This window comes from Bombina bombina, chromosome 6, assembly GCF_027579735.1.
Source record: "Bombina bombina isolate aBomBom1 chromosome 6, aBomBom1.pri, whole genome shotgun sequence".
NCBI lineage: Eukaryota > Metazoa > Chordata > Amphibia > Anura > Bombinatoridae > Bombina > Bombina bombina.
Window position 1 is genome coordinate 877621269 of NC_069504.1, and position 18410 is coordinate 877639678.

Genomic DNA, 18410 nt, shown 5'->3' on the forward strand with positions numbered 1-18410 from the left:
TACTTATAAATGTATAGTAAGTTAATAAAAATGTATCATTGCTCAATACAAGACTATTGTTATTTTGGTATCTGTATATTTACATATCTATATGTACAGAGAGAGAGAGAGAGAGATTGTACCAAAAAAAATCAGATATTTGTAGAAATGTGTATTTATGAATAAATAGAACATATTCTTCTATGTGAAGAACATTGGAATGTGAAATATTCATATTTTCATGTTGGGTTAGTGCTCTTGATATGCCATCGTGAATGCACACACAATATTCTAAATTCGGCTTTTTGCGCTCGTCGGGGTAGCACGAGAGTGAAAACAGTTTACTTTCAACTCATAATACGAGCACAACCTGACGAGCACTAAAAGCTTACTTCTACCGCAGTTAAAGCTCAAGCAGGAGCGTTAAATAACACTCCACTCGTAATCTGGTCCATAATCTGTTAATTTCATTGAATTGGTCATTATTGCTTCAGACTTGAGAACGCTTGTCTACTTATAAATGTATAGTAAGTTAATAAAAATGTATCATTGCTCAATACAAGACTATTGTTATTTTGGTATCTGTATATTTACATATTTTTATATATACTGTATATATATATTATATTTTGCATTACCGACCAATAACAAGATCCGGTTTTGCAGCCAGGAGATCATGGTAAGGACGAACGTGAACTCTGACTTGGATACTTAGTCCATCTCTGTCCTTGGTAAAGTAGGTAAGATCTGAGCAAATTATTTCTGTACCCTGTGCAAGGGAGACATAGGATTAATAACATTATTATTTCCATCTGAATCCATTCCCTTTCTCCTCTTCCTTCTCACCTTTTTATGTAAAACGAAATGCCTCTCATCCTCTTCAGCAGACAATGTCTCACCAGCAAATACCAACTCTAAAACCGTGTGAGGCATCAGCACAGCCAGCTCCTGCCAAAATAAAGCCCCATGGGAAATAATGTCACAGAGGTCAAAGGTTAAAACCTATTCTAGGGTTTAGGAAATGAAGGTCTGTATGTCCTTACCCAAAATAACAGTATACTCTCATACTCCCGACTTGCTTCTAGAATATGGATTTTAAGTGACTTCTTATTTAATATGTTAAGCTCTGGAACTAAAGAGAGGTTAAAGGTCAAAAGTTAGTAACTCTCAATAAATTAATTAATTAATAACCAACTGATTTAAATAGACATAAAACCCAAAATGTTTATTTCATGATTCAGATAGAGCATGTGATTTTAAACAGCTTTCCAATTTACTTCTATTATAAAATTTTCTTTGTTTTCTTGGTATCCTCTATTAAAAAAAAACGCAGGTAAGCTTAGGAACATGCACTCGTCAGCAGAACTATATTGCCGCAGTTTTGCAAGAATGTTATACATAAGCAAAAGCCCTAGATGGTAGAACTTTTTTTCCTGTCATGTAGAACTCCAGTCCAGACATGAGCATGATAGCTACCTAGGTGTATCTACCACAAAGAATACCACGAGAGCAAAGCAAATTTTATAATAGAAGTAAATTGGAAACGTTTTAAAAAGTGTATGCTCTGTCTGAATGATGAAAGAAACATTTTGGGTATCATGTTCCTTTAAGAAAAATCGGATTAGTTTATGCAAGTTATATACAGACAAATTCTTATAAATATGTTGTTTTTAAGATTTAAAGCCCAAAAAACCTTACATTATCATCATTGCTCAAGTTGTCACTAACATTTCTGATTTCATTACTGGTTTAAAAGGATGTGAAACACTTTGAGATAAGAATAGAAAATGTTGCAGTAAAAACAGAATTTATGCTTACCTGATAAATTACTTTCTCCAACGGTGTGTCCGGTCCACGGCGTCATCCTTACTTGTGGGATATTCTCTTCCCCAACAGGAAATGGCAAAGAGTCCCAGCAAAGCTGGTCACATGATCCCTCCTAGGCTCCGCCCACCCCAGTCATTCGACCGACGGACAGGAGGAAATATATATAGGAGAAATCATATGATACCGTGGTGACTGTAGTTAGAGAAAATAATTCATCAGACCTGATTAAAAAAACCAGGGCGGGCCGTGGACCGGACACACCGTTGGAGAAAGTAATTTATCAGGTAAGCATAAATTCTGTTTTCTCCAACATTGGTGTGTCCGGTCCACGGCGTCATCCTTACTTGTGGGAACCAATACCAAAGCTTTAAGACACGGATGAAGGGAGGGAGCAAATCAGGTCACCTAAACGGAAGGCACCACAGCTTGCAAAACCTTTCTCCCAAAAATAGCCTCCGAAGAAGCAAAAGTATCAAATTTGTAAAATTTGGCAAAAGTGTGCAGTGAAGACCAAGTCGCTGCCTTACATATCTGGTCAACAGAAGCCTCGTTCTTGAAGGCCTATGTGGAAGCCACAGCCCTAGTGGAGTGAGCTGTGATTCTTTCAGGAGGCTGCCGTCCGGCAGTCTCATAAGCCAAACGGATAATGCTTTTAAGCCAAAAGGAAAGAGAGGTAGAAGTCGCTTTTTGACCTCTCCTTTTACCAGAATAAACAACAAACAAGGATGATGTTTGTCTGAAATCTTTAGTAGCCTCTAAATAGAATTTTAGAGCACGGACAACGTCCAAATTGTGTAACAAACGCTCCTTCTTTGAAACTGGATTCGGACACAAAGAAGGTACAACTATCTCCTGGTTAATATTTTTGTTAGAAACAACTTTAGGAAGAAAACCAGGCTTAGTACGCAAAACCACCTTATCTGCATGGAACACCAGATAAGGAGGAGAACACTGCAGAGCAGATAACTCTGAAACTCTTCTAGCAGAAGAGATTGCAACCAAAAACAAAACTTTCCAAGATAGTAACTTAATATCTACGGAATGTAAGGGTTCAAACGGAACCCCTTGAAGAACTGAAAGAACTAGATTTAAACTCCAGGGAGGAGTCAAAGGTCTGTAAACAGGCTTGATCCTAACCAGAGCCTGAACAAATGCTTGAACATCTGGCATAGCTGCCAGTCGTTTGTGTAGTAAGACAGATAAAGCAGAAATCTGTCCCTTTAGAGAACTTGCAGATAATCCTTTCTCCAAACCTTCTTGTAGAAAGGATAGAATCTTAGGAATTTTTATCTTGTTCCATGGATTCACACCAAGAGATATATTTTTTCCATATTTTATGGTAAATTTTTCTAGTTACAGGCTTTCTAGCCTGAATCAGAGTATCTATTACAGAATCTGAAAACCCACGCTTTGATAAAATCAAGCGTTCAATCTCCAAGCCGTCAGTTGGAGGGAAACCAGATTCGGATGTTCGAATGGACCCTGAACAAGAAGGTCCTGTCTCAAAGGTAGCTTCCATGGTGGAGCCGATGACATATTCACCAGGTCTGCATACCAAGTCCTGCGTGGCCACGCAGGAGCTATCAAGATCACCGAGGCCCTCTCCTGATTGATCCTGGCTACCAGCCTGGGAATGAGAGGAAACGGTGGGAATACATAAGCTAGGTTGAAGGTCCAAGGTGCTACTAGTGCATCTACTAGAGTCGCCTTGGGATCCCTGGATCTGGACCCGTAGCAAGGAACCTTGAAGTTCTGACGAGACGCCATCAGATCCATGTCTGGAATGCCCCATAATTGAGTTATTTGGGCAAAGATTTCCGGATGGAGTTCCCACTCCCCCGGATGGAATGTCTGACGACTCAGAAAATCCGCTTCCCAAGTGGCAGGAGTGATCCTCCGCCCATTGAATTATCTTGGTCACTTCTTTCATCACCAGGGAACTCCTTGTTCCCCCCTGATGATTGATATATGCAACTGTCGTCATGTTGTCTGACTGAAACCTTATGAATTTGGCCTTTGCTAGTTGAGGCCAAGCTCTGAGAGCATTGAATATCGCTCTCAGTTCCAGAATGTTTATCGTGAGAAGAGACTCTTCCCGGGACCATAGACCCTGAGCTTTCAGGGATTCCCAGACCGCGCCCCAGCCCACTAGACTGGCGTCGGTCGTGACAATGACCCACTCTGGTCTGCGGAAACTCATTCCCTGTGACAGATTGTCCAGGGTCAGCCACCAACGGAGTGAATCTCTGGTCTTTTGATCTACTTGAATCATCGGAGACAAGTCTGTATAATCCCCATTCCACTGTTTGAGCATGCACAGTTGTAATGGTCTTAGATGAATTCGTGCAAAAGGAACTATGTCCATTGTTGCAACCATCAAACCTATTACCTCCATGCACTGCGCTATGGAAGGACGAGGAACAGAGTGAAGTACTTGACAAGAGCTTAGAAGTTTTGATTTTCTGACCTCTGTCAGAAAAATCCTCATTTCTAAGGAATCTATTATTGTTCCCAAGAAGGGAACTCTTGTTGACGGGGACAGAGAACTTTTTTCTTTGTTCACCTTCCATCCGTGAGATCTGAGAAAGGCTAGGACGATGTCCGTATGAGCCTTTGCTTTTGACAGGGACGACGCTTGAATTAGGATGTCGTCCAAGTAAGGTACTACTGCAATGCCCCTTGGTCTTAGAACCGCTAGAAGGGACCCTAGTACCTAGTACCTTGGTCTGAATGTTCCCTCTTTTTTGGGAACTACGAACAGATTTGAGTAAAATCCCATGCCTTGTTCTTTTATTGGAACTGGATGTATCACTCCCATCTTTAACAGGTCTTCTACGCAATGTAAGAATGCCTGTCTCTTTATTTGGTTTGAGGATAATTGAGACCTGTGGAACCTTCCCCTTGGGGGTAGTTCCTTGAATTCCAGAAGATAACCTTGAGAAACTATTTCTAGCGCCCAAGGATCCTGAACATCTCTTGCCCAAGCCTGAGCAAAGAGAGAGAGTCTGCCCCCTACTAGATCCGGTTCCGGATTGGGGGCTATCCCTTCATGCTGTTTTGGTAGCAGTGGTAGGCTTCTTGGCCTGCTTACCCTTGTTCCAGCCTTGCATTGGTTTCCAGGCTGGTTTGGGTTGTGAATTATTACCCTCTTGCTTAGAGGATGCAGAATTAGAGGCTGGTCCGTTTCTGCGAAAGGGACGAAAATTAGGCTTATTTTTAGCCTTAAAAGACCTATCCTGTGGGAGGGCGTGGCCCTTTCCTCCAGTGATGTCTGAAATAATCTCTTTCAAATCTGGTCCAAATAATGTTTTACCTTTGAAAGGAATGTTAAGCAATTTTGTCTTGGATGACACATCCGCTGACCAAGACTTTAGCCAAAGCGCTCTGCGCGCCACTATAGCAAACCCTGAATTTTTCGCCGCTAATCTAGCTAATTGCAAAGCGGCATCTAAAACAAAAGAGTTAGCCAATTTAAGTGCTTGAACTCTGTCCATAACCTCCTCATACGAAGATTCTCTACTGAGCGACTTTTCTAGTTCCTCGAACCAGAAGCACGCTGCCGTAGTGACAGGAACAATGCATGAAATTGGTTGTAGAAGGAACCCTTGCTGTACAAAAATCTTTTTAAGCAAACCCTCTAATTTTTTATCCATAGGATATTTAAAAGCACAACTGTCTTCGATAGGAATAGTAGTGCGTTTGTTTAGAGTAGAAACCGCCCCCTCGACCTTGGGGACTGTCTGCCATAAGTCCTTTCTGGGGTCGACTATAGGAAATAATTTCTTAAATATAGGGGGGGGAACAAAAGGTATGCCGGGCCTTTCCCACTCTTTATTTACTATGTCCGCCACCCGCTTGGGTATAGGAAAAGCGTCGGGGGGCACCGGAACCTCTAGGAACTTGTCCATCTTACATAATTTCTCTGGAATGACCAAATTGTCACAATCATCCAGAGTAGATAACACCTCCTTAAGCAGTGCGCGGAGATGTTCTAATTTAAATTTAAATGTCACAACATCAGTTTCAGCTTGATGAGAAATTTTTCCTGAATCTGAGATTTCTCCATCAGACAAAACCTCCCTCATGGCCCCTTGAGATTGGTGTGAGGGTATGTCAGAACAAATATCATCAGCGCCCTCCTGCTCTTCAGTGTTTAAAACAGAGCAATCGCGCTTTCTCTGATAAGTAGGCATTTTGGATAAAAGATTTGCTATGGAGTTATCCATTACAGCCGTTAATTGTTGCATGGTAATAAGTATTGGCGCACTAGATGTACTAGGGGCCTCCTGTGTGGGCAAAACTGGTGTAGACACATTAGGGGATGATGTAGTATCATGTTTACTCCCCTCATTTGAGGAATCATCTTGGGCAATATCATCATCTGTGGCATTACTGTCCTTACTTTGTTTGGACACTATGGCACATAAATTTAAATGGGGAGACACATTGGCTTTCATACATATAGAACATAGCTTATCTGATGGTACAGACATGTTAAACAGGCTTAAACTTGTCAATCAAGCACAAAAAACGTTTTAAAATAAAACCGTTACTGTTTCTTTAAATTTCAAACTGAAAACACTTTATTACTGAATATGTGAAAAAGTATGAAGGAATTGTTCAAAAATTACCAAAATTTCACCACAGTGTCTTAAAGCATTAAAAGTATTGCACACCAAATTTCAGAGCTTTAACCCTTAAAATAACGGAACCGGAGCCGTTTTTACATTTAACCCCTATACAGTCCCAGCTATATGCTTTGCTGAGACCCAACCAAGCCCAGAGGGGAATACGATACCAAATGACGCCTTCTATAAGCTTTTTCAGTGATTCTTAGCTCCTCACACATGCATCTGCATGCCTTGCTCTCCAAAAACAACTGTGCTTTAATGGCGCGAAAATGAGGCTCTGTCTATAACTAGAAAAGGCCCCCATCTGAAAAAGGTGTCCAACACAGTGCCTGCCGTTTTTCTAAACGTTCCCCAAGATTATAATACCAATTATTAGTTAGAATCTGCATAATATGCCTAGTAAAGCAATCGTTTTAGCCCAGAAAAATGTCTACCAGTTTTTAAGCCCTTTTGAAGCCCTTTATTCTTTTATGTTTAACTAAGAAAATGGCTTACCTGTCCCCATGAGGGGAAATGACAGCCTTCCAGCATTACATGGTCTTGTTAGAAATATGGCTAGTCATACCTTAAGCAGAAAAGTCTGATAACTGTTTCCCCCAACTGAAGTTACTTCATCTCAACAGTCCTGTGTGGAAACAGCAATCGATTTTAGTTACTGTCTGCTAAAATCATCTTCCTCTTACAAACAGAAATCTTCATCCTTTTTCTGTTTCAGAGTAAATAGTACATACCAGCACTATTTTAAAATAACAAACACTTGATAGAAGAATAAAAACTACATTTAAACACCAAAAAACTCTTAACCATCTCCGTGGAGATGTTGCCTGTGCAATGGCAAAGAGAATTACTGGGGTGGGCGGAGCCTAGGAGGGATCATGTGACCAGCTTTGCTGGGACTCTTTGCCATTTCCTGTTGGGGAAGAGAATATCCCACAAGTAAGGATGACGCCGTGGACCGGACACACCAATGTTGGAGAAACAAACTTTGAAATATATATTTTACGTAAATTACTATTTATTTTGTCCAGTTTTCATTTAAAGGGATCTTGAACCCAAATTGTTTTTTTCATGATTCAGATAGAGCATGCAATTTTAAGCAACTTTCTAATTTACTCCTATTATATATTTTTCATTGTTCTTTTGGTATCTTTATTTGAAAAAGCAGGAATGTAAGTTTACGAGCCGGTGTTCTAAAATAAGTTGTCTACCATAGGAATGCGCAACCTACGTCACTTCCTGTGACGTGAAATCAGCTGCTGGAGGTTTGTGGCGCTCACTGCGCATGCGCTAGAGGCCCAACCTCCTACAACAGCTGTTTAAGACACAATAGGTGACTGAGCTGCATCTTCACAGATACAGAGATAACAGATATTGCATTAGCTCATTGGTAGACACCTTATTTTAAAACACGGCGTGGGAAACATGGTTCGGGTTTCAGCTATGAAGTGTCACTATGAGATGTTTGGTGTTCTCAGGGAATGCATTGATGATGATCTCAAGAAGGCCTACAGGAAGCTGGCCCTGAGGTGGCACCGGGTAAGAGGAAGCTGGGTAGACACTATTTTCTACTGCCTCTCTAAAAGTGGACAAGATGTGAGGTTGCAATCTATTCTGTTCTTATGACCGAAGTAGATGTAAGGCTTGGGTAAACATGAGGCTGTTGTTTATTGCCTCCACATCAGTGATAGTTGTGAGGTTGCGGTTTGCTAATTTATTGTTACTTAATTCAGGGTGAGCGGACAGCCAAGGGGTTAACGCGATAATAGTGTCTACCCAGCTTCCTCTTACCCGGGTGCCACCTCAGGGACAGCTTCCTGTAGGCCTTCTTGAAATCATCATCAATGCATTCCCTGAGAACACCGAGCATCTCATAGTGACACTTCATAGCTGAAACCCGATGTCATCTGTCTGTGTTTAAAGGAGGTTGGGCCTCTAGCGCATGCGCAGTGAGCGCCACAAACCTCAAGCAGCTGATTTACGTCACCAGAAGTGACGTAGTAGTCACATTCCTACGTGGTAGACAACTTATTTTAGAACACCGGACCATTTTTGGTTCAGCACCAATCAGCTAGTGCTACCCAGGTGCTGAACCAAAGATGGGCCGGCTTCTTTAAATATAATTATTTTCTACTATCTGCAGAAGAAGGGCACATCAACGGGGCTTAGATTTGTCTCTTACTATATACTATACCAACCTGACTGTAGGCCTAATATTATTTATTTTGGCCAATTTATTGATTATATTACACTAGCATTAGACTAAATGTTTGGATTTAACATTGACAGGATCCATAGAGGAAAACAACATTTGTTTTATTGTATTAGAAGGTTAAGGAATTAATTATTAAACATATATTCTGGTAATGGAGATAACAAAATTTATGCTTACCTGATAAATGTCTTTCTTTCCAGGCATGGAGAGTCCACAATGTCATTCCGATTACTAGTGGGATATTCAACTCCTGGCCAGTAGGAGGAGGCAAAGAGCACCCCAGCAAAGCTGTTAAGTGTCACTTACCTTACCCATAATCCCCAGTAATTCAGCTTAAGGAAAATCGAAAAAGAAGAAACACAAAGGTATAGAGGTGCCTGAGGTTTACTAAAAAAAACTGACGAACATAATTTAAAAAGAGGGTGGGGTCGTGGACTCTCCATGCCCGGAAAAAAAATATATTTATCAGGTAAGCAGTCCACAACGTCATTCCAATTACTAGTGGGAACCAATACCCAAGCTAGAGGACACAGAATAAAATGGGAGGGAGAACAAGGCAGGAGGACCTAAACAGAAGGCACCACCGCTTGAAGAATTTTTCTCCCAAAAGAGGCCTCAGCCTAGGCAAAAGTATCAAATTTGTAGAATTTGGAAAAAGTATGCAAAGAGAACCATGTTGCCACCTTGCAAATCTGTTCCACAGAAGCTTCATTTTTGAAAGCCCAAGATGAGGAGACAGCCCTAGTGGAATGAGCTGTAATTCTCTCAGGAAGCTGCTGTCCAGCTGCCTCATAAGCAAAACAAATCATACTTCTTAACCAGAGGGAAAGAGTAGTAGAAGTGGTCTTCTGACCCTTACGCTTTCCAGAGAAAAGAACAAACAGGGAAGAAGATTGCCGAAAATCTATAATAACTTGTAGGTAAAATTTTAGAGCATGCACAACATCCCGGTTATGCAAAAGACAGAGAAAATCCAATTTAGTACGAAGGACCGCCTTATCTGCATGAAAAATAAGGTACAGGTAATCACACTGCGGAGCCGAAAGCTCAGACACTCTGCGAGCAGAAGAAATAGCAAGAAGAAACAAAACTTTCCAAGATAACACTTTTATATCAACAACATGCATCGACTCAAACTGAGCCTGCTGCAAAACTTTGCGAACTAGGTTAAAGCTCCAAGGAGGATTCTAACCAGGGCCTGAACAAAAGCTTGTACATCCGTTAAATTTGCCAGACGTTTGTGCAAAAGAATAGATAGTGCAGAAAACTGACTGACAAACCTTTTTCCAGGCCATCCTGAAGAAAAGATACATTTCAGGGAATCCTCACCTGGCTCCAGGAGAAACCCTTAGATTCGCACCAATGAAGGTATTTACGCCATACCTTATGACAAATCTTGCGAGCAACAGGTTTACGAGCCTGAAGCATAGTATCAATGACCGCTTCAGAAAAACCACGTCTAGACAGAACTAGGCGTTCAATCTCAAAGCAGTCAGCTTTAGAGAATCAAGATTTGGATGGAGGAATGGCCCCGGAATTAGAAGGTCCTTCCTCAGAGATAACCTCCAAGGTGAAAGAGATGACATCTTCACCAGATCTGCGAACCAGATCCTGCGAGGCCAAGCAGGAGCTATTAGAATCACAGGCGCTCTCTCCTGTTTGATACGAGCAATAACTCGTGGAAGGAGAGCAAACGGAGGAAAACAAAATTTATGCTTACCTGATAAATTTCTTTCTTTCCAGGTATGGAGAGTCCACAGTGGCATTCAATTACTAGTGAGAATATCACTCCTGGCCAGCAGGAGGAGGCAAAGACCACCACAGCAAAGTTGTTAAGTGTCACTCCCCTACCCATAATCCCCAGTCATTAATCGACCGAAGGGAAATGGAAAAAGAATAACACAAAGGTGTAGAGGTGCCTAAGGTTTAGTAAAATAACTGTCTTAATAAAGGGTGGGGTCGTGGACCATATCCAGAAAGAATTACATTTATCAGGTAAGCATAAATTTTGTTTTATTTCCTAAGATATGGAGAGTCCACGACGTCATTCAATTACTAGTGGGAACCAATACCCAAGCTAGATGACACAGAATGAACAGGGAGGGAGAACAAGACAGGCAGACCTAAACAGAAGGCACCACCGCTTAAAAAAACCTTTCTCCCAAAAGAGGCCTCAGCCAAGGCAAAAGTATCAAATTTGGAAAAAGTATGCAGAGAGGACCAAGTTGCAGCCTTCCAAAGCTGTTCCACAGAAGCTTCATCTTTGAAAGCCCAAGAATAGGAGACAGCCCTAGTGGAATGAGCTGTAACTCTCTCAGAAGGCTGCTGCCCAGCAGTCTCATAAGCAAAACGAATCATACTTCTCAACCAGAGGGAAAGAGAAGTAGAAGTAGCCTTCTGACCCTTACGCTTTCCTGAGAAACAAACAAACAGGGCAAAAGACTGGCGAAAATCCTTAGTAGCCTGTAGGTAGAATTTTAGAGCACGCACAACATCCAAGTTGTGCAACAGACGTTCCTTATGAGAAGGATTGGGACAAAGAAGGAACAACAATTTCCTGATTAATATTTCTATCCGAAACCACTTTAGGCAGAAACCCCAATTTATTACGAAGAACTTCCTTATCCGCATGAAAGATAAGGTAAGGCGAATCACACTGCAAAGCCGAGAGTTCCTAAACTCTCAGAGCAGAAGAGATAACAATAAGAAACAAAACCTTCCAAAATAGCAACTTAATATCTATAGAAAGCATTGTCTCAAACGGAACCTGCTGCAAAACTTTAAAAACAAGATTAAGGCTCCAAGGAGAAGCAACAGGTTTAAACACAGGCTTGATTCTGACCAGGGCCTTACAAAAAGATTGAACATCTGGCACATCCGCCAGACGCTTGTGTAACAAAAGAGTAAATGCAGAAATCTGACTTTTCACAGAACTGACTGACAACCCTTTCTCCAGACCTTCCTGGAGAAAAGACAAAATTCTAGGAATCCTGACCCTACTCCAAGAGTAGCCCTTAGATTCACACCAATAAAGGTATTTACGCCATACCTTATGGTATATTTTTCAAGTAACAGGCTTGCGAGCCTGGATCATGGTCTCAATGACCGAAAATCCAAGGTGGCCGAGAAGACATCTTCACTAGGTTTGTATACCAGTTCCTGCGAGACCATGAATTACCGATGCTCTCTCTTGTTTGATACGAGCAATAACTCATGAAAGTAGTGCAAACGGAGGAAGCAGGTATGCTAGATCGAAATCCCAAGGAACCGCCAGAGCATCTATCAGAGCGGCCTGAGAATCTCTTGACCTTGAACCGTACCTTGGAAGCTTGGCGTTCTGCCGGGATGCCATCAGATCCAACACCGGCACCCCCCATTTGAGGGTTAACCTGTCTGTCTGCTCAGGAAATCCGCTTGTCCACCCCAGGAATGTAGATGGCAGATAGACAACAATTGTAAGCTCCCGCCCACTGAATAATCTGTGCCACCTCCTTCATGGCTAAGGAACTCCAAGTTCCTCCCTGGTGGTTGATGTAAGCCACTGAGGTGATGTTGTCCGACTGAAATCTGATAAACCGGGCTAAGGACAATTGAGGCCAAGCCATCAGAGCATTGTAAATCACTCTCAACTCCAAGATGTTTATGGGGAGAGCAGACTCCTCCCAAGTCCATAGTCCATGTGCCTACGTCCGTGGTCACAATCACCCAGGAAGGTCTCCGGAAGCATGTGCCCTGAGACAGATGGTCCTGAGAAAGCCACAACGGGAGAGAGTCTCTTGTCGACTGGTCTAGATCTATCCTCTGAGACAAATCCAAATGGTCTCTGTTCCATTGTCTGAGCATGCATAATTGCAGAGCTCTCAAATGGAATCGAGCAAAAGGAATGATGTCCATGGAAGCGACCATCAGACCAATTACCTCCATACATCAAGCCACTGATGGCCGAACAGTAGACTGAAGAGAGAGGCAAGAGGAGAGAATTTTGGATTTTCTGACCTCCGTCAATTTTTTTTTCATAGATAGGGAATCTATTATGGTCTCTAAGAAAACCACCCTTGTAGCTGGAACAAGGGAACTCTTTTCAGATTACCTTTCAAACCGTGGGAATGTAGAAAAGACAACAAGATCTCTGTATGAGAGTATGAAATGATGGCGCCTGAACCAATATGTCGTCCAGGTATGGCGCCACTGCAATTTCCTGAGACCTGATCACTGCCAAGAGAGCCCCCAGAACCCTTGAGAACATTCTGGGAGCTGTAGCAAGGCCAAACGGAAGAGCCACAAACTGAAAGTGTTTGTCTACAAAGGCAAATCTCAGGAATTTGTGAGGATCCCTGTGGATGGGAACATGAAGATACGTGTCCTTCAGGTCTATGGTCGTCATGAACTGACCCTCTTGGACCAAAGGAAGAATGGAACGAATGGTTTCTATTTTGAAGGACGATACCCTGAGAAACTTGTAAAGGCACTTTAGGTCGAAAATGGGTCGAAAAGTTCCCTCTTTTTTGTGAACCACAAACAGATTTTAATAGAATCCTAGACCCTGTTCCCTTACTGGAACTGGAACAATCACTCCCAGGGAGGAAAGGTCCTGAACGCAGTTCAAGAATGCCTCTCTTTTACCTGGTCTGCAGATAATCTTGAGAGGTGGAATCTGCCCCTGGGAGGGAAAGTGTTGAATTCTATTTTGTAACCCTGAGTTACTATGTCCACAGCCCAAGGATCTGGGACCTCTCTTCTCCACGCTTGACAAAACAGTGAAAGTCTGCCCCCCACTTGATACGATCCCAGACCGGGGGCCGACCCTTCATGCTGACTTAGACTCAGCTGAGGGTTTCTTTGATTGCTTCCCCTTATTCCAAGACTGATTGGGCTTCCAAGAAGACTTGGACTGCTCCTGCAAGGAAGAGGGAGAGGAAGACTTTTGACCTTTGAAGTTACGAAAGGAAAAAAAATTACTTTGACGTCCTTTGTGTCTGTTCTTCTTGTCTTGTGGTAGCAAAGACCCTTTTTCACCCGTAATATCAGAAATTATTTCTGCCAGACCAGGTCCGAACAAGGTCTTGCCCTTGTAAGGAAGTGCCAGAAGCTTGGACTTAGAGGTAACATCAGCTGACCAAGATTTTAGCCACAATGCCCTACGGGCTAGGACAGTAAAGCTTAGGTTAACTTTGGGAGCAAACAAGCAGAGCAAAGACTGTAAATTGCATGTCCTGGAACATCAACCGACTAGTATGATAGCCGGATTAGATGGCATAGAAACATATCATCTAGCCGACACCAGCTTTTACTATAGATTGTTCTATTTGTGAATGAACGTGTCCATGCTTCAGCTGCTTGTCGTGTAAGATTGGAATCAGTTCCCTTCATGCATGTATAAGTTCAGTTTCCAGCTGGTTGGTAGTTGGTGAGGTGAAAGCTACAAGGGTTAATAGTAAAGGATGCACATTGTCCCGGATTCGGGTTTCTACCCTGCAGTGCTTTAAAAGATATAGACCCCATATATGTTGAGTGCGTCCCAGCGTGAGAATGGCTGCCCTGTACAACAATATATGTTGAACTCCTGAGGTCCCTGCTGCACCCTTGTCAGAGCAGTGTGTAAATTCTGCAGCACTCTGTAAGATCTGGGGCTGTTTATCCACTTTACTCGCCATAGGATGTGGTGTGGCTTCAGCCGTGTATAGTGTGTTATGCCTGTGCTTTACCTCTATAATCTGGGCTACTGAATTCGAACTGCAACCGGTCTGTTCAGCCTGATCATAGGAGGTCCGGAGTACACTCACAGTCTGTGAATACTCACAGGAGGCTTGCTGGTCTGCTTTCATATCACGATGATGAGGGGTAGAAGATGGTGAGTGCCAGGACCCCAGGAAATCACCACTCATGTGGAGCTCCCCATCCAAAGCAACTCTGTTGCACCTATTATAGATGGCTTCCTGGATTGAGCCACAAGCTTCATGAAACATTTCTGTGAAGGCTGTCTGGTGAAATTCGAGGAGCTTGCTGAGTTCCAGTATAATTGCTTCTGTCGCTGCCATTGCTTAGGCTAGTACTGTTGTCAGACTTCTATTTGAAAATGCTTAGGTGGTTTTTGAAGATAGAATGAGAGCAAGAATTTTATGTTGCTATTGACCCAGAATCAGTAGAATCCCGGGGGGGGGGGGGGGTATATGTGCGGCAGCCTCGACAACATAGAGTAGCTGAGTCACAAAGTAGGCCTCCTTGCCATGTGGTCAGCTTCCATGCAGTCTAGCTGAGGAGCATAGCAAGATCCGCCTATGCAATATTATCTAACCAACTCCGTCTCCTCTAGGATAACTTCAGTGCACTTGAACTAAGATACAAGGCACAAAAATTATATTTTTTAAAAGAGAAAAGTATAGTTAAATCCAAGTAAGAATCAGGAGCTCTTCACATATACATCCTTCCGCAACAGTTGTAGGCTCCACCCCTCTGCCAGAAGTTTTTTTAAAAATCGTATAGTAGATTGACACTGAAGAGACTGAAATTCAATGACGCCGCTCCATGAATATCCGACTGCAGAGACATGACTGGCAGAGAGAGGAAACTACGCAGCAAGTAAAAGGCGCGCGTTTCCCTCTGCCTACAACATAAGATGCAAGTAGCTGCAGCTGGTTTCAAACTTAAGCAGTTTGTCAGTTAGCCTGTTCTAGCTAAGCAAGCAAAGAAACCAACTGCCAAATTTTAAGTTTATACATAAATCCCTGTATCAAACATAAGCCACAAACAAAATTAGCCCAAAGAGGGAAAAAAGGGAAGATTAACCCCTAGATTAACCCCTAGAGGCATATTTATCAAGCTCCATATTGAGCTTGATGCCCCTTGTTTCTGGCGAGCCTGCTCTGAGGTCGCGGACAGAAATCAACCCTGCTAGCGGCCGATTGGCCGTGAATCTGCAGGGGGCGGCATTGCACCAGCAGTTCACAAGAACTGCTGGTGCAATGATAAAGGAATTAATTTCTTCAGACACCAAACTTCACCTCCTCCATTGACTCTCCATATCTTAGGAAAGAAAGAACCTTTATGTGCTCAGTATGTAAAATGGAATTTTCACAGTAGTATCATTTTTTTAATTCCTTCTAGTGCCCAGTAAATGATAGGTAATCCTGCTAATACCATTGCTTGATAGTGTAGTAGCTTAGGCCTAGAAATTTTGAGCCTATAAGCATTAGTAGGAATTATATGTGACCGATACTGCTGTATTAGTTTCAGTTTATTTTAAACAGCTTCTAGCTCAAAGTTTCTAGGCAAGAATGAAATCAGAATCTTTAAATTTTTCTCTTTAATATGGAATATAGAAAGTTTTGGAGTATAATATCTTTTTCAAAACATTGAGATACTCACAATGCTGGGGCACCAGTCTTGTAATGACATGGTATATAGTGAGAGGATAGGTCATAAGGGCAGCGATAGGATTGTCCAAGCTCAGTTTTCTCCAGTTGTAGTATTCCTTCCATGTCGCTGTAAATGAGATGACAAGAAAATGTAAAATTATTTTCTTTTCTCACAAAGAAAGCGTAACACCTACACAAAAGTGAGATATGTTTGTCCATGTTAAATAACTTACTTAAAGGCTTTTTAGGCCCTTCCATTGGATGTTGTCTTAAGATAATATCCGTATCCTTGAGGAGTGGTTCATAGCGATCTTTGCCCCCTGTAATGTACAAGCAACATCAGACATACCATGAAGCGGACCTATTCCAAAATAATTAGGGCCAAATTAAGAGTGGAGCGTTATTTAGCGCTCCTGCTCACGTGCTAACTCTGATAGAAGAGAGCTTTTTGCGTATTTCAAGTAGCACTCGTATTACAAGTTGAAAGTAAAAGGTTTTTGCTTGCGAGCTAACCCTATGTGTGCAAAAAGCCGAACTTCGAATACCGCAATTGCATTAGCGTATTCCCCAATAGAAGTCAATGAAGCAAAGTGGAAAGAAAAACCTGACACCCTACTTGTGAGCTAATCTGACATGAAAATATGAATATTTCACATTCAAATGTTTGCACGTAGCAGAATATGTTCTATTTATAAATAAATACATATTTCTACATATATCTGATGGCGTTTTGGTACAAAATATATCTATACATACATACAGTATATATATGATATATATAGGCAGGTCCGGCACTCCCGCTAGGCAAGCCGCCTAGGGTGCACTGCTGCCTAGGGTGCATCCGACTCCGATCCGGGTTCCCCAGACATTGGGCATACGGTGTACCGGCCGCACAAATGCCTTAGTCCCCTGCCCACCGATTACAAACCCCAATCACTGTGCACGCAGCACACAGTGTAGACACTGCTCCGAATTGTGTCTGGCTCACTGAAGTAAACATTTGGCTGGTAAACAGAGCCACAGTAATTGGTGTTGTTTACTTCTGTGAGCCAGACACAAATCGGAGCGGTGTCTACACAGCCCAGGCCACGGCAAGTGATTTCTGCCAAAAAGCATCGCTTTTTTGATAAAGCCGCACTGCTGTAGCGGCCAGGGGTCAGGGGGTGGGACTTACATGTCATCACGCATTGTAAGCACAGCCTTGTAGACTTATAGCCATTACTTCTGTCTGTAACAGTAAGTGAAGAAGGGGCTTCCTGGCTTCCAAGATAAAAGAGGTGTACAAAAGAGGAATGTCACAAATTAGTGCAGTTAGGTCCTAGACTAGATTTATCTCACTGGTCCCTTACAGTCTGAACATGATTAATAACCATAAAATTGGATTAGTCTTTGATCTTAACTGCTTGGGATGGGCATAGTGCTACTTTAGACATAGACTGCACAATTTTCACTGTATGATTATCTGCCCTTAAAACTGGCTGCTATGAAGCAATTTCAAATACAGTAGAGGGATGAAGAGATGGCATATGGTTCCGGCAAATCATTATCTATCAGGGTAAAAAAAAAATCCAGGCCCTGTAAAAAAAACTGAGTGAGGATTAATTTTAGTAAACAATACCAACCGCCATCTCCATTTCCAGATGCCTCTGTTTCTTCTTCCTCATAGACTAGGACTGAGGAAGAAGAAAAAACAGAATTTATGCTTACCTGATAAATTACTTTCTCCAACGGTGTGTCCGGTCCACGGCGTCATCCTTACTTGTGGGATATTCTCTTCCCCAACAGGAAATGGCAAAGAGTCCCAGCAAAGCTGGTCACATGATCCCTCCTAGGCTCCGCCCACCCCAGCCATTCGACCGACGGACAGGAGGAAATATATATAGGAGAAACCATATGATACCGTGGTGACTGTAGTTAGAGAAAATAATTCATCAGACCTGATTAAAAAACCAGGGCGGGCCGTGGACCGGACACACCGTTGGAGAAAGTAATTTATCAGGTAAGCATAAATTCTGTTTTCTCCAACATTGGTGTGTCCGGTCCACGGCGTCATCCTTACTTGTGGGAACCAATACCAAAGCTTTAGGACACGGATGAAGGGAGGGAGCAAATCAGGTCACCTAAATGGAAGGCACCACGGCTTGCAAAACCTTTCTCCCAAAAATAGCCTCCGAAGAAGCAAAAGTATCAAATTTGTAAAATTTGGCAAAAGTGTGCAGTGAAGACCAAGTCGCTGCCTTACATATCTGGTCAACAGAAGCGTCGTTCTTGAAGGCCCATGTGGAAGCCACAGCCCTAGTGGAGTGAGCTGTGATTCTTTCAGGAGGCTGCCGTCCGGCAGTCTCATAAGCCAATCGGATAATGCTTTTAAGCCAAAAGGAAAGAGAGGTAGAAGTCGCTTTTTGA

General features: G+C 42.4%; 1 protein-coding gene across 1 annotated transcript in view; it reads right to left on the reverse strand.

Annotated features, from left to right (window-relative positions):
• ZMYND15 (zinc finger MYND-type containing 15) overlaps window positions 1–18410 on the reverse strand; it is a 167072-nt gene that overhangs the window by 107602 nt on the left and 41060 nt on the right. The window contains exons 7-11 of the mRNA XM_053719566.1: window positions 16238–16315; window positions 16015–16131; window positions 1023–1111; window positions 826–927; window positions 622–748 (exon numbers count right to left, since the gene is read on the reverse strand). Coding sequence (XP_053575541.1) covers window positions 622–748; window positions 826–927; window positions 1023–1111; window positions 16015–16131; window positions 16238–16315 — 513 coding nt within the window. The remainder of the gene's footprint in view (window positions 1–621; window positions 749–825; window positions 928–1022; window positions 1112–16014; window positions 16132–16237; window positions 16316–18410) is intronic.